General features: G+C 39.4%; 1 protein-coding gene across 1 annotated transcript in view; it reads left to right on the forward strand.

Annotated features, from left to right (window-relative positions):
* The window catches only part of cntnap5a (contactin associated protein family member 5a), a 77,643-nt gene extending 57,482 nt beyond the window's left edge, over nucleotides 1-20,161 (forward strand). Inside the window, exons 15-24 of the mRNA XM_046054888.1 lie at nucleotides 727-854; nucleotides 2,670-2,840; nucleotides 4,011-4,229; nucleotides 8,238-8,477; nucleotides 10,449-10,676; nucleotides 13,754-13,887; nucleotides 15,407-15,494; nucleotides 15,698-15,898; nucleotides 17,203-17,277; nucleotides 19,272-20,161. Coding sequence (XP_045910844.1) covers nucleotides 727-854; nucleotides 2,670-2,840; nucleotides 4,011-4,229; nucleotides 8,238-8,477; nucleotides 10,449-10,676; nucleotides 13,754-13,887; nucleotides 15,407-15,494; nucleotides 15,698-15,898; nucleotides 17,203-17,277; nucleotides 19,272-19,465 — 1,678 coding nt within the window. The 3' untranslated portion in view covers nucleotides 19,466-20,161. The remainder of the gene's footprint in view (nucleotides 1-726; nucleotides 855-2,669; nucleotides 2,841-4,010; nucleotides 4,230-8,237; nucleotides 8,478-10,448; nucleotides 10,677-13,753; nucleotides 13,888-15,406; nucleotides 15,495-15,697; nucleotides 15,899-17,202; nucleotides 17,278-19,271) is intronic.
* Nucleotides 20,162-21,296: the final 1,135 nt, after the last annotated feature.

Below are 21,296 nucleotides of genomic sequence, written 5' to 3' on the forward strand. Positions count from 1 at the left end.
CCATCCAACCTGACAGAACTGGAGAGGATCTGCAAGGAGGAATGGCAGAGGATACCCAAATCCAGATGTGAAAAACTTGTTGCATCTTTCCCAAAACGACTCATGGCTGTATTAGATCAAAAGGGTGCTTCTACTAAATACTGAGCAAAGGGTCTGAATACTTATGACCATGTGATATCTCAGTTTTTCTTTTTTAATAAATTTGCAAAAATTTCTACATTTCTGTTTTTTTCTGTCAAGATGGGGTGCTGAGTGTACATTACTGAGAAATAAAATGAACTTTTTTGATTTTTGGAAAATGGCTGCAATGAAACAAAGAGTGAAAAATTTAAAGGGGTCTGAATACTTTCCGTACCCACTGTATATACCTACGTTTTTACTCTGAAATGATTAATTACAGCTCATACATAATATACAGTTATGATCAAACTAATCAGAATTTCTAAGCACTGAATGAATAAACAAAGGCTGCATTATAGTTTTGTTTCTGAATGTCTTTGTTTACATTATGTTAATCTACTCCAAAGCTTCTCTCGATTCAGCCCAGTTTGCATATTTCCAGAGGCAGTTGTCTGCATTGTGATAGATTGCCGCATTTTTAATGTGTTTACTCTGCGTTCTGTGCTAATGCAGAGGAATGGATGCCTTTATCTGGACCCCCATAAAGGCATCCAGCTTCAAGGGCTCTGTGTTACCATTTATTTATTTCTTTTTTGTGTGTCACAGGGCTAATGACACAGGAATCCTCTCCTATAAAGACCACCTACCAGTGAGCCAGATTGTGATTGGAGACACCAACAGAACGGGCTCACAGGCCGTCTACCACATAGGACCTCTGCGTTGTTATGGAGACAGTAGGTGATCACCTCAGTGTTGAAGCTACTGTGCCAGATTTGGTTGCAGATGGAGCCCTTGATTTAGAGGCTTAGTGCTGATCAGAAACAAACCATGCTCAGATGAAGTCTTTATGCCTGTTTTGTTTATCCATGGATAGAGAGGTATATACCTCATCTGTTCTGTTACATGTCGAACACCTGGCTGTGTGGACTTTAACCTCTTAAAATCAGCTAGAACTACCAGTGGGTCCCTCTTTACAAACTCATGGTGTGCTTCCAGGCAGGGGTGCCAAAATGTGAGGAAACACGGGGGGCAAAGCTGGACAGCGGCAATGGGACATGAAAGAGATTGTAGACATTTACAGCTTCATGTCCCAAAGTGAGCTGTGGACACAGGGCAGGGAATTTTTAGTAGCCCATAGAAATATGAGTCCAAACCCCCATGATTTTATTTTAAAGTGGAGATACCATCGTTTCCTAAAGACATCAAATATGTCAGGCTGAAGTATGTCTAGAATTAATATTGTGCAGAATATTTCCAGGACCAATAAACTGTACCTATGATTTGACCTATTTTAGGTTTCTATCTGACACTAAACATTGAGACATTTATAATCTGGACGATTATGAATGTATGAACATTGACTGTATCTTTGTTCCTGGAATTTCTAAAGAAATTATTAAAGTTCAAGCTCCATCTGATTATAACAACCTGCCCACTTCACTTCTATTACCTCCTTTCATTTCTTTAAGGCATCTCTTCTTACTTATCTTCAGACATCCTGCTCCTGCTTCTAATTATACTGAGATATTTAGCTCTAACATGTAGGTACATGGAAATACATGTATGGGTATGTACACATTTACTGTGTGTATTTCCATTGAATCAGTGGGTGTAGGAGTGGCTAAGCCTGGGGTGGCTTTTGTCTGTGTGGGTGTGAGTGTTTGTGTTTTACTTTATGTACTGTATTCTCTGTATGTTTGTGTTAAAGTCCCACATAAAAATGTAATCGTTCTTCTCAAGGGGATAATCCTTCTAATAAATGTTTCTTGTTTCCACTTCTGCGTGTCAGTAGAAATAGCTTAGGTAATTTGTGTTAAGTTTCTAATAATGCTGCAAAACTAAAGACAGTACCTTGAAAGAGTCCTTTGCTGCTTCAATAAAAACAAAATCTCAGACATAGTAACAGAGAAACTGATTTACTTTTATAATTTTTAATGGTGTTTTTGACATCATTTAACCCTGGTACCATAGCATCCCATGGCAATGAGCTCTCCTAACAAAATTTGTTTAAATGTTTTATGCGTTTCGATAAAACAGCTCATTGAAAAACTGTCACCTGGTGGAAATTATCATTCAATGTGAAGCACAAAGACTCACCACAAATGCATCACCATTGTTTTTAACGCTTCAAATGCTTAAAACTGTTATATATTTTGATGTTTTCCTAACAATGGACCTCTTGCAATTCCATGACTAATGTATATGCTCCTTCAGTGGAAAAGGAAGCATCACCTGTTAGGGATTGTTATACTAATGCAAAACCTCTTATGAAGGAGACTGAGACAGACTGTTGGGTGCACAAAGTGTGTGAATTTTGACACCATATATTGCAGTTTGCTTCCTGTTTCCTACCAGAAGTCAACATTGAAACATTGGTGACAGATCAGATGTCAGAATTCATTAAATCCCTTCTCTGTTGTGTTTTGTCAGTGTACATGTGAGGAAAGGATGCAAGTGAGGCAGACAATTTAGACAAATGAGACCTTATTTTGGACTTTCCCTCCTACCTCCACTTTATTTTCCTCTTTCCTTTCTTTTTTTTCTTTCAGAATCTATATGGAATGCAGCATCTTTCTACCAGGAGTCCTCCTACCTCTACTTCCCCACCCTACAGGCAGAGCTCGCCTCTGATATCTCCTTCTACTTCAAGACTAGCACTCCTTCAGGAGTGTTTCTGGAGAACCTGGGCCTCAAGAACTTCATCAGAGTGGAGCTCAGCTGTGAGTCAACAAGAATAAAAGAAGTGCAGCATGCACAAAGAACATGACAAGGTCATGCACACTGAATGTGAGAAAGAACAGCCACACATCCACAGCCACACAAGCTGTCAGAGTTTTTTTTTCTCACATGGAAATGCTAGCTGTTCTGTAGTTGACAGTTTAATTTCACCGAGAAGCAGGCTGTCAGGTCTGCACAGCATGATGTAATCCTAATGACACAGTCAACAGCAATGCCATGCTGTCATAGCAGACATTTAAAGCATTTCCGTACTACCCATGTAGTGAAGCTGAAATCCCAACCCCTTCTCATTCCCAGGCCGTCAAATACCGATGTATTGTCATGTCCCTCGGCGTCTCCTACAGACATTCGAGCATCTGTATGAGACGCCTTCAGAAACTACTTGGTTAGGTTGTTATACATCACGAGACGTAAGCAGTAATGTGACGTAACTTAAAAGTTTGGTGAGGTTTATGCAACAAAACTACTAAGAAGTCAGTGTTGAGCTTTGAGATTAAAATCCGGTGTTTGTTTGACCCATCCATCTATCTTCGCACTTTATACCACGGCACTTGACTTTTTAAAGGCTGTCTGGCAGCCCTGTGCGGAGGGGGGAGTGACCAAAATGTCTGGGCTGGAAGTCATTACACCAGATGGATAAAGAAGCAGGAGTTCATTAAATTACCTTGTAAAATTTACTGTAATAAAGGAGGAAAAAATGCTGCAAATCAGATAGATTTACACAAAAGATTGACTCGTTGACATGAGGACCAATAAAGAAATACACTGTAGAACTAAGGGACATGAGCTACTTACCAGACAGCATGTTTAATAAGAACAGGGTCCATATCCAGTCCTCAGAGAGACAGTTTAAGTATCAGTGGATTAGTTTATTTATTATACTATAGGTGTTTTCATCACAAACCTGGGGGAGGAGTTCTCAGAATATTTGGAGCCACTATGTATTACTGCAGCATCAGAGATGTTGTGAAATATTGACGAGCTGTCAGCTGAGCCGCCTCATAAATCTATTCAGGTCATCAACTTTTCCCAGCAGCATTGTATCACATTGCATCAGAGAGGGAGGATAGAGAAGCACATACAAAACCTAATATCACATTCAGTCTGACCTGACTGTCATGTGTGTGTACGATTTCCCACTGGCCTCCCAGATCCCTCAGTGGTGACTTTCTCCTTTGATGTGGGAAACGGTCCAGTGGTCCTGTCCGTGAAGTCTCACCTCCCTCTGAATGACAGACAGTGGCACTACGTGAGGGCAGAGCGCAATGTGAAGGAGGCCTCCCTGCAGGTCGACCAGCTTCCCCTCCGCTTCCTGGAGGCTCCAGCTGACGGACACCCCCGTTTACGGCTCAGCAGCCAGCTGTTTGTAGGTAGGCTCGCCATCAGATTGAATAAACCTCCACCAGGGACGGGTTTTATTTAAACAGTGCAGGAAGCGGAGAGTTAAACCTCTTTTACAAGTGAGATATAGCCAAGACAGGGTCACAGGGCAGCATCCAACACCCAGCAACAACAACTTCAGACCACACAGCAGCAATGGGTAGAACAAAAAATTCATTATATAATAGTGCATTAACAAGCCAGCAATATTTATCCATGTGTTTGTTAGTTAATTGAATCATCTGCAGCTAGCAGTAACCAATTAAATTTTTAATAAAAGTTTAAAATCTTTTAAACGGATAAAAGTCTCAAGTTTGAGCTTGGCCTGCAGATCGTTTCATGATCAAGGACCAAAAGAAAACCTCTGTACTGGTAAAAGACTCGTTATACTGAAGCCATTCATCACGTATAAAGTTTATATGATTAATAAGAAAATAATAAGCAAAATACCTAAAGTACAGCTGAATCTAACATGAGGTTTCCAAATCAAGTGGGTATCTTCTGACATTTTTTTAGTACTGATTTTCCTCTTCATGTTCCTCCTTTGTTTCACAACTACCAGGACAAAGATACTTGATTTGGTTTTAGCTGAACTTGAATGCATCTTTACAAGGACTGTGGGTTTTGTCCTCTATCTCTTACAATGTATTCACACTGAGAAGGTGTCCCTTCACAGCCATAACGGAAAGGAGAAGTGATAACAGCTAACAATAACTCTTTAAAAGTATATTTGACCTGTGAGTATTGTATAAATATAGACTTGAAAGAATGCAAACCTGTCCTGTAAGCTACTGTGAAGAACTAATGTATTTAATTATTATTTCATTACTGCTCTGGTTCAGGAGCATGGCTGCTCTCTATCTCATCTCGCATTTCTCCAGAAGCCTTTCCCCCTCTGACATTTTAATGTGTCTCCTTAATAATACACCAGCCCTTTGGAGGAGACAGAGACACCTTTTTTTTTCATGTGTTCTCCATTTTAGGCCTCAGTTCATGCACTTCATGGATCATTTACTTTAAGAAATAATTTATCAGAGTGAAATGACAAATGGAAGCAATAATCGTCTGTGGACCTTAGAAGAACTTGTCATTAGATGAAGATTTAATTGTTTTCATAAGAAGGTACAAAGGTGTCACTTTATGAAAGTACGCATCCATTCTGCCAGAAAACTAATTAAAACTAGATTGCTAGTTTGGTACAGTAGATAATAAAAATGACTAACATTTAACAAAATAAGAAGTGGGAAAATTAAAAAACAGTGTTTTACTGGGTTTTTATTTTAAAACAGAAATCTTTCATTGCCAAAGTGCACAGTTCATATATGGTACCTGGTCAGTAAAGGTTCACACTATAGAAATAATATCTACAGGTACATACAATATATTCATTGAAACAAACAAAATACCATTATGTAATTTTGCTTACGTAGAATCGTGTAATGCAAAACCTACCTTGGCGTAAGCAGACAGATTTAAAAAAGAACATTGCACTAGTTTCTGTCATATTTTACCTAAAACGTTTAACAGATCGTTAAATAGAGCACTATTTGCTTTGCTTTATTGTTGCTAGTCCTATTATTATTATTGTTATTATAATCATTAACATTACGATTGTTATCATTAACACTACTATAAATATCTGTACCGTTTTTCGTTTAGTCTGTAGCAACATCACCTTTACTGTCTGTACCTCTGTGTGTGTATATTGTGTAGGCTGCTTCCCTCCCCTCTCTCTCCTTCCATCCCTCTCTTTTTCTCTCTGTTCCTCTCCTGCCCTCTCCCTCTCCCTCTCTCTCTCTCGCTCTCTCTGTCTCTCTCTCTCTCTCTCTCTCTCTCCCTCTCTCTCCTTCACCCCAACCGGTCGAGGCAGATGGCCGCCCACCCTGAGCCTTGCCTCTGTCGCCTAGTGCTTGCTCTTGGTGGGAACTGTTGGGCTTCTGTAAATATCATCACAGAGTACGGTCTAGACCTGCTCTTTTATGAAAATCGCTGTGAGATAACTGTTGTTGTGATTTGGCACTATATAAATAAAACTGAATTGAATTGAATTGAATTGAATTTGACAGAAGACAGATTTAGCTTGTTTGTCTTGTGATAGATAGCGGGATATTGGAGTGCACTACGCTGAATGAATGTTGAATTTCTCACCTAATACATATAGGATCATTACTGTAAAAATGTTTAAATATACAGTAGCTCTACAGTATATAATGTAACCCAGTAGGGCTGTTAATTATTTATTCAGAAGCTCCTTTCATTTTTATAGATTTTAGCAAACAGTGACAGATACATCGTGTAACAGAAGTTGCTCTTTACTATATAATGTTTCTGTATAATTACACTGCAATTACACTAGAAGGGTGCAACCCCAAGCCATATTAAATGCCTTCATTCTGATAGTCAACATGAACAGACATAGAAAGTTTCCACTTTCCACAAACAACCGAGGACAAATGCAGTTCTGGGACAGAAAACACGTTTAGCTTATATAGGTAAGTAGGTAGGTACATATTTGTCACAATATAACAGGTTATATAATGAAATTGAGCTTTGTAACTCCCTTCTGCTACATAGCAGACAATATACATTAATACAGAAGCAATTAATAAAAGGGGAAACAGAAATAAACAATATTCAATGATCAGTGGAGCAGTGCTGAGGATGAATTAAAGTTTAAGAGTCTGATAGCTTGGGGGAAAAAGCTGCTCTGCAGTCTGGTGGTGCAGCAGCAGAAACTTCTACATCTCTTCCCAGAAGGCAGCAGGGTGAACAGGCTGTGGCTGGGTTGGGTACTGTCCTTTAGTATCCTTTGGGCTCTGCACAGGCACCACACCTCACCGATATCACTGATGCTCGGGAGATGGGTACCAATGATCTTCTGAGCAGTTTTAATCACCCGCTGCAGAGCCCTCTGGTCCTGGGCCGTGCACATCCCATGCCAGTTTGTGATGTTTCCATTCAGGATGCTTTCTAAAGCTGACAAGAACTTGGCGTGGGAATTTGGCCTTCTTAAGCTTCCTCAAGAATCTCCAGTTTCCTGAAATCAATGATCAGCTCCTTAGTTTTGCTGACATTGAGTAGTAGGTTCTTCTCTGAGCACCACTCTCCAAGATTATGAATTTCCTCCTGATATGAAGTCTCATCATTTTTTGAAATCCAGCCGATGATGGTGGTGACATCTGCAAACTTCACAACAGAGTTATCTCCATGTCAAGGATGCAGTCGTCGGTGTACAGCGTGAACAGGACATTTGACAGTTGTAGCATGTAAATTTATAGATACAAATGTGGTTCTCATCTTAGTATTTCTAAAAAGGTTTTTACAACATACAGGCTAAAGCTAGCTAACGTAACAATGAAATTTCAGTGAGATACAGCAGCTAGTATCATCAATTAATAATAACGCTAACCCAGAAAACACAAAATTGGCTTTTTCAGGTAGTGAGAAATGGCATATGTGTGGTTGTGTCTCAGACTATCAACAGGCTGCATTGGTAAATAGTATGAAAGCCACCCTCACATTATATATTACCGCTGGTAATAACAGTATAAATGGCCCTGATGTTGCCATCAAAATGTACCAAATGTATAATAAATGCCTGCAATAGCCTATATACAGGCAAAGCTTCACTGCATATGAAACAGAACAGGATTTAACAAGTATTATTTATCAGCCTTACGGGGTCATGCTAGGAAATTATACCCACCTGTTTGTATGTTTTTTCTCATAAATTATTAGCATAACAACGTGATAAATGTCCCACCCCTCAGTCTCCTGGAAACTCGTCTGGTCCATAATTGCATTGTATATTTAGTCTTAATGAGGTTTCATATGCTCAAGTGCCTACACAGTTGCCCTAGATGCACACTGGAATTAAGTAAATGTTTGTCGTAAATCCTCATCAGCCTTAAAGAGAATCATGGTTATAAAATCATCAAAGATGCTTCTCAGCACAGCCTGCAAGCATTACATGTGACTAACGACTGTCCTCGCCTCAGGAGGAACAGCGTCCCTGCAGAGGGGCTTCCTGGGCTGCATCAGGACTCTGACCATCAATGGCGTGAGCTTTGATCTGGAGGAGAGGGCCAAAATGACGCCAGGGGTGAGCTCTGGTTGTCCCGGCTACTGCAGCGGCTCCAGTAGCCTCTGCCACAACAGGGGGAGGTGTATCGAGAAGAGCAACGGCTACGTGTGCGACTGCTCCCAGTCCGCATATGGGGGAACAACCTGTAACCAAGGTGAGCGCTGATCCACAACAAAAGCTTCACACTTAATGGAATTCTTTTAATAGATTAATGTTGATTGCAACAAACAAATAATCGATCACTGTCAAGGTTATTCCATTACTGCGCATCAATAAAAATGCGAGTAATGCAAGAGGCAATTAATACTTGTCCTGACTCTAGACTCCAAGAACATTTAAAATGCATTAGACCAAATTATCTCCCGCAATATGTGAGCACAGAACAGAGCACAGACGGCAACTCAACTGAAACCCACCAACGCCCAGTGCAGATAGAAGAGCAGGAGTCTGTGCAAACAGCCGTGTAGACATGGCATTGAGAGACAGTTTGAAGGCGTATTCTGAATGACAAGAGATGAATATTTTGGCTGCAAATGTGGATAACCACAATGCACTATTTACACGGTTTCCTCCTGTTCAGTGTGTTAAATATGAAAGTGGCACTCTTGCCAGGAGACAGCTAATCCAACTGCCGTTCAAAGGTATTTCTGGTGTATTGCAACTTAGATCTTACCACAGTTAGTTGTGTTATTGTGGTTAGCCTATCAGATATTTCACCTGCAGGTTAGAGACACTCGTTTTGATCCATGTCTCTCTGTGAGTCGAACTTTATGAAATTTCGGGAGTAAAGTGCAGTTAAAAAGAGAAATGCTTCTAATGGCATGATGAGATGATGGCAGATTTTCCAAGCTCTGTGATGATGAGGTTTTGACTTCATATGATGAAACAGTGAACATTGCCTCTTTGCAAAGGAAACTGTCACTTTTTTTCCTGGTATTTATACAACGTATAAATATATTTGTGCTTTTGTGAAAAACAGTGCACCCAGTAATGGCATGCAGCAACAAGCAGAGACTGTAGTACTGTCATTGTAAATGTGTTACTGCAGCAATGTGAAACAAGAGAGTGATTTTATGGTGTAAGTTGGCATACTGTGGTTATCATCCCTTCCACCCTCCCTTAGTCCCTTTTAACTCCAGGAGCTCTGTATTTGATTTGGAATTTTGCCTTTTCACACAACAAAACACAGACGAGTAAGTAAATAACTTTATTTATATAGCACCTTTCAAAAGCAGAGACGTAACAAGGTGCTTCACAAAAGAAAAGAAGCACCCAACGTACATACAGACAGACATAAAACACCATAAAATACAAATAAAGTAAAAGAGTGTTTTAACTGTCAGCATATGTTTTCTTTCTTTCTAATAAAGTTTAATAATGTGCTTTTTTTAGGAATCAGAAACAGTTTTATTGCCATATAGATTCAGGAATTTGCTTTGTTATTTAGGTGCCTAACAATACACATAGAAAATATCAGAAACATATAGCAAGTGTTTTGTGTGTTCACTTCATATTTGTAATAGTGCGTGTGCATAATTAGCTAGCTGCTCCCTTCCACCAAGTATGTGGGCTACAGAAAGAAAGCAAGCAGGTTGGCCTTTTGTTTCTCGAGTTAATCTTAAACAATACGTTTATTCAGGCTTGGTGCCATTTTTGGTGGGACATCCATGCCTGGCAGGAGGAACGGTCTTAAAAGCTCAGGGAACAAAAGTTTCCAGTGTGCAGAGTACACAAATATTGTAAGATGTTTTGCTGCAAACTTGCTGTGCAAGTTGGACACTAATGCGTATCTCTTTTTAAGTAGTTATACAGTAAATACACCTGTGCAGAGAGTTCCCATGTACTTGCATGCACACACTGATACACCTCTAATGAAAGACAATGCATTTGGACAAATTTAATTCAAAACATGGTCTTCCCTCTTGTTACACCCATTGGGTAAACTAAATTCTTTTATATTTGATAAGGTTGTGTTGTTTTTTCACTTTTATATTATGCAGCATAATGAACATTACAGTATCTGGAGGCCATGAGCTGGGCTTTAATCTTTTAATCTTGTTTTAGAAAACGTTGTAATAGAGCTCCTTGCACTGAAACCATTTTTTCCCTGTCCCTGTGTGTGCAGAAGTGTCAGTGTCCTTCGACATGGAGTCCTCAGTGACCTACACCTTCCAGGAGCCCTTCTCAGTGATGCAGAACAGAAGCTCGCAGGCCTCCAGTGTTTCCACAGAAAGCAGCAGCAGAGCCAGAGAGGACGTGGCCTTCAGCTTCGTCACCTCCCAGAGGCCCACCATGCTGCTGACTGTCAGCACCTTCAACCAGCAGTATATCGCTGTCATCCTGGCCAAGAACGGTACATAGAGGTTTTACGCGGGCAGCTGTGGTTTAGGAGATAGAGTGGGTTGTTGTTAATCAAAACTTCGGTGGTTCAATCCCCGGCTCCACCAGGGTGCATGTCAAAGTGTCCTTGGGTATGATATTGAACCCCGAATTGCTCGCTGTTCTACATTTACTCATTTGGCTGACGCTTTTATCCAAAGCGACTTACATTTGAGAAACAACATACAAGTATCAACAAAGCATCAAATACAGATCTACAACTGACAATACATACTAGTAAGAGCAGCAATAAATACTAGTAAGAGCTCATGGTACATATCACATCAATGGGGTAAATACCTAGGGAAGGAAGTAAGAGGGCAAAAAAGTGCAATCAATACAAAAAAGTGCAATCAATACAAGATAATTGTAAGGGGATAGAAGAAGAAGAGCACAGGAAGTGCATGTTAGAGGTTAGGAGTTAGAGGTGTTATAAGACAAAGTGTTCTCGGGAGAGATGAGTTTTCAAGAGCTTCTTGAAGTTAGAGAGGGACGCCCCTGCTCTGATGGTATGTGGTAGCTCGTTCCACCATCGTGGTGTCACGTGAATGAGAACAGCCGGGACTAGGATTGCTTTGTGTGAAGTGATGGCAGAGCCAGGCGGCGTTCTTTGGAGAAGTGTAGTGGCCGAGGAGGAACGTAAGTTTGTATTATGGAGTTTAGGTAGTTTAGTTCTACCAGTGTGTGAATGTACGTTTCTGTTTGAGTACTGTATGTATGCATGTGAATGGTGAATGCAATGTAGTGTAACAGCGCTTTACAAATACGGAGCAGTTACATTAATACATACATATCAAAGAAACACAGTAATAAATTATGGAATTGAGAAATGATTAAAAACGTCTTTGAATGTGATATTTAGCCTTTATCACAGAAATGGAGAAAACAGTAACTAACCTACGCAGACAGCCAGATAAATTTAGCAATTGCATTGTTAGCAAACACATCTTCTAATTAGTTAAATACGTCAAAGCATTGCTGCTAAACATTCCCATTATGAACTGGTTGTTTTAAACTTGTATATTCTGTTGTGTTGATATATGATAATAATTATAGCATATTTATATATTTAGCCTGTTTTAATGTTCTTAGTTTTGCTGCTTTTAAATGTCTTTTCATCCCTGTACGGTGTCCTTGAGTGCCGAGAAAGGTGCCTTAAATAAAATGTATTATTATTATTATTATTATTTAATAATATCACATCTGCATTTTTTTACTGTGCTGATCTTTGAGGAAACAGGAAGTGGCGGAATCTCAAATGGAGGAAGCCATTCTATCTTATTTGCTGTGTGACACCATCCAGTTTAATGTAACCTCCTCTGTCTGACTCTCTAGATGCACTGATTAATTTTGCTGTGCCATTTTCTGATGAGACCTGGCCTTAAAGATGCTGTCACACCCGTAGTATGGTTTACTAAAATATTGTTGCCCTTCTATTTCTAACTGTCCCTACTGACTTATTACAAGCATTAGGACCAGAACAGGACTTGGGGTTGTGGAGTTGGACACAAGCTCAACACAACGTGGGTGCTGACCCCGAAGTGTGAAAAACACAAAGTTGTTCCCCCCAGTAAATAATTTCTGAATAAACTATGTCATTGAAAATATATACTTCAAAGATATTCTACCCATCAAGAATAAGATTTTTTTAAAAAGGAACAAGACTGTATTTACCACCTCAATAAATTAACTTATTCCCAGCCAGATCCATGTTTAGAGACAGCTTCACATGTGCAATATGCAATGCAATGTTACATTGATCCATGTTTGTTGTCCCCCCCTCGCTAACCCCCTCAAGCTGTAATCAATTCTGCGCCCTTGCAACACACTTCTGTTTTCTGTTAAACCCCTGTTCGTTGTCTTATATTCAGGAAAAATCCCCGCACTCGCAGGCTGACACAAATGTGTTCCCATGGTTACCAAATGACCTTGCATAAATACACCAGAGTTCACCTGAAGCTCACACAGATCATCCTTTTTAGGCAGAAAAAAATGTTATCCACTTAAATAGCAAAGATTGAGTCATAATCCCATTGCACTCCAGTTACCAGAGTAGTTTCTTTTTACCGCCAAAAAGAACCACTTGAAAGGACATGTGCAGAAATGCCTGTTTGAAAAACGGGATGAGTCAGGGGGTTTGGGGCTACTTACACCTAATAGCCTGAAAACCTCAAAATCACATTTTTGGGAAAGTTTACTGGCATGTTGAAAGGGGTTGAACAGAAAATGAGGCTGACAATGAACAGGCAGTTAATATGTATCTTACTGGTGCCACAGCTGCCATCAAGTATTTCAATCAGAGCCGCCTCTGCAACTTTGTGCAAACATATTATAGGCTAATGAATAGATTTAACCTCCGTGGTTCCGCTCCTCCTCTGCATCTTTAAAAAGACCAATAAACTTAAACCAATCCATATGTAAAATAAAAGCACTCATTTATTCAAAGGAAACATTTTTCTAAAGACCTTTGACAGTCCTCGCTCAGCAAAACAATAAAAGAAAATCACATCCATGTTCCTCAGGTCTCTGTAAACACTGAAGGGCAGAGGAGACACTTGGCCACAGTGACCTTCATCTATAGGAGCACACTTAGGATTTGAAATGAAACACAACACAAAGCCCTTCACCAACAGACCGGGAATTGTAATATTGACCCAGCTCCACCTGACAATGCATATCTTTCTGACTCTTTGATCTGGCAGCAATTGTGTGTGTGGGAGGAACACTGAGCACATATTGACTTATTCAGTGTGGGAGCGAAGAGCTATGCGATAAATATCTCAAAAGGCAATTGAAGAAGTTTAGATATAGCAGTCTATTTATAAATAAGCAGCTACATCATCTCAGTAAATGTGTGTGTTCTCTTCTCCTATTTGGCATTATAAAGCAGTGTACACATACTTGAAGCCAAAGTAGGATGTATTAAAATATGTCTTTCATGTAAATGGACTGGACTTGAGTCTGTGGCTTTTATATTTGCATTGAGCACAATATTGAATCAGTCATCAGAAAAGTGAGATTGCTACATGTCTTGTCATGCTTTGTGTCCAGGGAGTCTGCAGATCTGGTATCACCTTCAGACAGATAGGAGTCCAGACGTGTTCAGTCCTGCCCTCGGTAACCTGGCAGACGGACGACTCCATCGAATTCGAATCCATCGAGTGGGAAAAAACCTTTATGTACAGGTGAGCAGTACATGAGTGTGAACAGAGGTCAAGGAAATTATTTTCTGAAATTCTGTTGCGATACCTCACAATATTATGACCTCAGTGCGAGTGGGCGTGGGATTGAGATGAACTGTAGCTGCGATTTTAACTATGGCCTTTGGATGCAGCCGGAGATTAATGACCATATCCACAGTCACAGCTTCAACCAGCACAGCCAAGCAGAGCGGCTGCAGATGGGTTCCCAGCCACTGGCCAATAAATGCAGCATGTGAAGTGTCACGCGATTGTTTCCCTAAACTGGCACTGTTTCTGCATGGCAATGTGCTTTCCCCAAATTGTAATTTTTCCAATGCAAAACATTTTGAGTCAGCCAAACAACAAAAAAAAAATAGATAAACAGCAAGCAAACAAAATCTAACTAAGATGCAGAGCTAATCATCTACACATCTTTTGACCCAAAAATCACCAACATCAACGCCTCCTGGGTAGGCAAACATCTCAAAACCACTCGAATGGAAGTTAATTCTTGACCTTTGAATTCATAGTTTGACAAAATATATATTATAATATTTCTCACAGTCCACTTACTAGCTTTTTGCAGAGCTTTCACTCTCATATAACAGTCTTCATGAGCAGATGGAATTTGCTCTGCACAAAAAAAAAGTTTCTCCAAAGTTCCACACTTTCTACATGTGATAACAACTGAGCAAACTGATAAGATAAGACGAACTGTTAGATGTGGAAGTGGAGTAAATATTATTTTGAATCTGCAAGCGCAACCACCATGTATGTCTGGATATATTTCCAAAATTATTAGAAAATGGTTAAGCCTAGCTGAGTAGCTGAAGCCTTGTCATCTCAGCTCACAACTGACCTACCAACCTATGTTAAAGACAGTGAAAAACAATTTGTTTCTGTGATTCGGATCTGCTCCAAAATGCAATGGGTTCTTCCTTGGCCCATGCTATAAATTGCCACTAGGTTTCATGAAAATCAGGCCAGTAGTTTTTCCATAATCATGCTGAAAGTCAGATAGATACACAAACAAACGCCACTGAAAACATAACCTCCTTGGCAGAGGTTACTAATCTACTTCTGTACAATAACACAACTCATCATATCAGCAAAGAACTAGAATTATATTTTCTATCCAAACACTTAAAAACAGATAGATGGTGTTAAAAATCAATTTTCCACTGCAATGAAATCTATTCTTAGCTGGGTCATCAGCTGGTCTGTAGATGGACCACTGTAGGCATTTTATAAACGGCAATGGACGTCATCAAAATCCTGCAGTGTTTTATTGCAGGTCATCAAGTTAAGTGATGCAACTGAGTCAGCATCATAGTGCAGAAGTGAAAGGTCTAAACCACTTTAAAGCTATCTGTGGGCGGATATGGTTTTGTGTGAATCTGTAGAGAACACAATTCTCAATCTATAATGTATTGAAATGTGCTGCCTGCTGCTGCTGCTGGTGTTACCTCGGTTTAGATTTCTTGTAATCAGCTTGTTATTTGATTTCTCTCCACTCAACCAGATCGACCAGGACATCCACACAAAGTACACACTGTCATCTGATGCAGAGCTGATCTTAATCAGATCCTTGACATTGGGCAAAGTCACCAGTAAGTCCTCCCATGGTGTTTAGAAAATTGCATCTGCGCCCTCTATTGTTTGCCTGCACTCTTTTGTTCTAACCAGTCACCATTTCCTGTCACCATTTTTTTGTCAGTCTTGACTTGGTTGTTCAGAAATTAATCAAAAAAAAATCAAACATGTGCCCATCAGTAACAACATATCTTTTCTCTAATCGACTGTATCTCTGTAGGGATGGAGAACTTCAATGAGGAAGTAATGCAAGCAGCATCTAAAGGTTTCATTGGCTGCCTCTCCTCGGTCCAGTTCAATCATGTGGCACCGCTAAAGGCAGCGCTGACAAATCGAGGAAGTTCACTGGTCACTATTCGTGGTCCATTGGTCCAATCAAATTGTGGAGCACTGGCAGAGTCCACCTCGCACATACTGCAAGGTAACAAACTGTCACACACTGCTGTGTATTTATGTGCATCTCGACCATGCACAGCACCACTAAATAGTTGTTTCCCGGTTTAGCTACATGTAAAGCAACAAACAGTGAGAACCGCATTAGCTGGTAACTGTTACACAAACATTTGAATGTTTGTGTTTGAAACTGTCAATCAGTGATTGGTTGTCTGCATTGTTCCAGCTATGCATTCAGCAAAAATATCACTACATTAAACATCTCTAAAATGAATGAGTTAGAATTAGACTTAACGATAAAACAAAAATTGATTTTACACTTTAATGAACAAAAAAATACATCGTTGCAGATCCAATTAATTTTTCTGCCTTTTGGCCTGTACCAAGACTTCAAGTGTGGGGATGGCTGCAGTGAAACTGAACTCACGGCATTGCATATTGTCATGTCCTTTAACGTCTGATTGACATCTGATTGACATTACACTTGTTAAAGCACTTTGTAACTTGTTTTTGAAAAGTGCTCTACAAATAAAGATTATTATTATTATTATTATCTGTACCCCTGTACCACCTTTTGAGCAGGTTAGCTTTATGCAGCATGAGTACTACGTTGATCTGTCCCAGTTAGAAGTGAATTAAGCCAGAATTAAAAGTGAGTTAAGCCTCAAAAACAGCTGCTAGCCCACTCATTTTTTTTTGTGGTTCAGGCCCCAGGCTGTTTTCCAGCCTCTTAAACCTTACCATTACATTTAAAATCTGTAGGGTTTTTTTCCAATTATTTGTGTTTTGTGTGAACGGATGCAGTATAATGAAGCTCACAGTTGTGGTTCGAGCTTTTTAATAAGCTGCAGCAGCTAATGTTTTGACATGAAGCATTTTGAAGCAGTGCCAGTGACTCTCATAGGATGGACAAGTTGTGGGAGCTTCTTACATCTTGCCAAAGCCATATTGCCGCAATATATGTAAATATACATCATAAAAACTGTGATAGAAAAGGTCCCAGAAAAATTATGTAAAACGATAAAAGATGACACTTGACATTTAAAAGTCATTTAACCAACCAGAGAGTTGTAGTATAGAGAAATACGTTGGACAGACATTGTCGCTTATACGGAGAGTCAGAGATAAGTGAAACTGAAACTAATTTGGTTATCGTGTGATATAATTCTGTGAAATTCTAGAGCCAGGCAGTGAGGTGTAACAAACTACCCTTCACATGTAAAGATGACAACCTGCATTTCAAGATATCCTACTGGCAGACATACATCTCCTGTATGATCATGATGATGAGACATTAATGAATGTGTCTGTTTCTCGTCTCTGCTTCTCTAGATCAAACTGTAACAGCAAATAAAGATAAGGAGCAGCATGGTAATGGCACCCAGAAGGATTTGGCTGTAATAGCAGGTCTGTTTTTTCTCTCTTCTGTGCTGGTTTATTTGTCTTTGGTTAATTGAAAATGAGACCCAGCTATTTGTTATTTGTCTTTCTCTCCATTTGCATCCGCCCCCAATTTCTTTTTTTTTTCTGGTCTCTAGATAAGTCAGTTTTAGCTCAAGCTCATTTTCATTACTGCCACTTGCTGTTTTGTTTAAAATTGAATTTACGTTGAAGATGATTATGTTAAAGGATGTCTCTGTGACGTCGGAACATTTATGCATTTGACTTCTCCTCACACTTGAACTGTATTGTTGTTGATTGACATAGAGATGCCCCGAGCTGATCTGCAAGATCAGTATGAGACCAATAAAATCATTTAAAGGAATAGTTCGACATATTGGGTAAAACACTGTAGCTCTAAAACCAAATGTTACAGTATAGTTAGTTGAAGGGATAATTGCTTTATGGGAGAGTTTGGGGTTAAAAATAGAACCAACTAATGAACTGATGTATTGTATCAACGCATGCTGCAACTTTTGTCAAAACACAATAAATAACTTGAATTTCACATTTGCTGCTTTAAGACATTGTCACATATGAATGTTGTGATATTATGAGTAGATACAGTTTTTGCAACATCATGTTTTAGATAAAAGCAATGGTTTCGTTTTTTTGGAAATCGTGCTTATTCGCTTTCTTACTGGGAGTTAGATGAGATGATCGTTAGCTTAGCTTAGCTTAGCATGAAGACGTGAGGCAGTGGGAAACAGCTAGCCTGGCTCTGTCCAAATGTAACATAACACACCTTCCAGCACCTCTAAAGCACCCTAATTAACATGTCTTATTAACAGTGTATCTTGTTTGTTTAATTTAACCAAAGTGTAAAAACCTACTTTTTCCATTTTATGGAGGTTTTCTGCAAGACTATATCTTGGCTGGGACCAGTTGCCCGGCAACCAGCGGAAACTACAAGAAGTCACCGCTCCCCCATATTTACAATATTGAGCGTGGTCTTCTAATCCTCTAATCTAACAACAAAAGGAATAAGCATATTTCATAATGTCAGGCTTTTCCTTTGGGATCAAGGATTAGATGAAGGCATTTTTTTAATTTATCAAAATCACCTCTAAAAAGGCGTTTCATTCCTGGACTTATTTATTATATGCTTGCATGTGCTTCAGATTAAACCAGCAAAATAATGTGGATCTTAATCAACTTTATTGTGTTGTGCTCAACATTTGTGATGTGCATTACAAGATGTATGTATGTATACAGTTAGAACATTGTGTATTTTCCTCAGTGATGCATTATCAAATGATGCAGTCCTACAATAACAAATTCTGATTCTGAAGCAGAGCAAAGTACTCAATGATCATTTCTTGTTTAGATTATACAAATATGTGATTAGATATTTATTTAATGCTGTACTTTTCCATGTTACCCTTGTTAATATCATGATTTTAACAGTACTTCTGAAACAACGTTGGTGTTTTTTATACCAAACATTAGATATATGTATCACTTCTATGTTTGCTGTAAATCATCCTAAATAGAATACTTAAACACTTGAATGCTGGCAAACAAAAAACAATCAATGAGACTGCAATTACATTGTTAGCGTAAACAAACCACTATTTACATTTACATTTAAATTACAGTGGTGAAATAACTGCCAATTGTGCTTCTCAGCCAAGCAGTATTAAAATACAAGACACTGATTTAATGATTTCTATGTCCTTAATAAACACGGTACTAATATTAGGTGGCTGTATTCTGAAAATTGAGCGTGTGGTGTAGGCACAGCATTGTGCACAATTAAAGTCTGACAACTGATTCAAAGCAAATGGACATTACTTTAACCAATTTAGATCAGGATCAGAAGAAACCTCATGGGGACAGCCCTGGTTGAAAGCATTGTCAGTGGGCTTTTTATTGTGTACAGTCTCTGACCTCCATCCTTAGACCCTCAATTTGGATTCCCCTTGGTACTTACTAACCTGCCTTCCTTGCTGTGTTCTCAGGTGTGGTCACAGCGGTGGTCTTTATCGCTGTGTGTGCTCTGGCTGTGATAAGCCGCCTCCTCTACCAGCAGCGGCGGGCCCAGAGGAGCAGCAGCATCAAAGAGGAGAACAGACACAGCATGTACACAGACTACAGGACAGAGCTGCACCTCCACAACTCAGCCAGAGACAACATGAAGGAATACTACATCTGACCACAGTGTGCACTCCATGGACCTAAGCCACAAACGTACCTCTCTCTTATAAAGGACTAACAGGTGGACGTGCTGCTGCTGCTGCAAAAAACATCTCTGTGCCCTGGAAGTCTCTCAGGAACACTGCAAACGCCTGTAGCCTGTAGTCCACTCTTATAATGCTCCAGTACAAGCAAGTGGCTGAATCTTTACGGCTGTTAGTGTATTTGATGTTGGTGAAACTGTCAGAATCAAGCTGCTGTGATTTCTGTCATTGCAAAATGTGTAAAGCAAAAGATGAATGTTCTGCAGGGGCGGAGAGAGGGACAACACGAGAGCAGTGAGTGAAAGCTGCTGTCCATCCTGAATGCGCACAACTTTAAACGTTTTGTTAGAATATTTCCACATTTCAGTGGGGCTCACTAAATTGTACTTGGAAATGTAGGCCAGGCCTGTAAGATCTGCGTGCATTCGCTGCTGTCTTTGTTTTTTTTTTCCCAGTGGTGGTGAATGTTGTAGAAGAAGAAAGAGGGACAATACTGCCTATACTGTATGAGTGCCTAATTTGCATACAAGTTTTTATTTTAGCATTTTAGAAGTTATTTAATGTGTGTTGCACAAAAAGCAGTCCCATTTACACATAGAAGAGCTTATTGTCATTCAGTTCTGCACCCGGCACTACAAAGAATAAAAAGGAATTTGAATTTCCCAGTCATGCACAATGTCTGCCAGTTGACCATTAGTAATGGGTGACTCTCCTGCACTGAGTTGTTTTCCACTACACCGTTTGATGTAGCATGGAAATTAACAAACCTAAAAAGTCCAATCTTTTGTTAACTGGATACGTTCCAGGTCTGTAAGGTTCAACACTTGTCTTTCAGGTGTTTCAGGTTTTGAAATCTTGTCCCTAGCAAAAGCATTGTACACCAGTCAGGCCATATATATTTAGTTCTAGGCAATATTTTGATGATGACTTATGAAATTGTGGATTTTTTGTATTTATTTAATTGTGCAAATTTTACTTGTGTATTATTTTTCCAAGCATATAAAATCTAAAAACACCTGTGTATATTATATCATCAGAGTAGCAGAAATAATACATGAATGGAGAGAATTACAGTATTTTATAAATAAATAGTCATTTACACAAACACATACAACAACGGGGGTAACTATCAACCAAACGGCAGCAGTCGAGAATCTCAACAAAAACACATACTGATGGTGGTATGGTATATTAAAAAATCTGGCAAACAACAAAGCACCCACAAGGTATTTTGGTGTTCTTTGGCAGATGGGCAGCAGTTTGATATGTACAGAGTTCAGCAAGTACTTACCGAAGCTGATATAACCACCGAGCGAGTTGAGTCAAGTTTGCAGCAGTATGAAACAGTCACAGCAGCAGGTTTATTGGGGGCTTGTACAGCTACAGTAAGTTCCGGGGTAAAATGTGTTAGTCAAAACCTACTCTACTACACTTTGTCACAGTACTTTAGTGAGTTTGTACCACTGTTAAAGGTTGTAATGCTTATATCTCAGTTGCTAGCTTGGCAAGAGAAGGTGGGCCAGACTAAGATTGGGAGGCTGTGATATTTCTTGGAAGTATTACTTACCGGCGTAGGCTCCGGTGCGTACCAAACTCAAAAAGTACTGGTACAAAAGTTTAGTTTGTCCCTTATTTTGCAACGCTAGCCAGCAGTGCTTAGAGCTTTTTGCAACCAAGAAAAAAAAAAAAACACTGTTACCTTGTTTATTTATTTATTGTTTGGATTACAGGGATACGTGGTGTTTTCTATATATTTCAATCAGAATACTTTTTATATGTCTTTTACTGGTTGATCCTAAGAAAAAA

Source organism: Micropterus dolomieu, linkage group LG07 (genome assembly GCF_021292245.1).
Source record: "Micropterus dolomieu isolate WLL.071019.BEF.003 ecotype Adirondacks linkage group LG07, ASM2129224v1, whole genome shotgun sequence".
NCBI lineage: Eukaryota > Metazoa > Chordata > Actinopteri > Centrarchiformes > Centrarchidae > Micropterus > Micropterus dolomieu.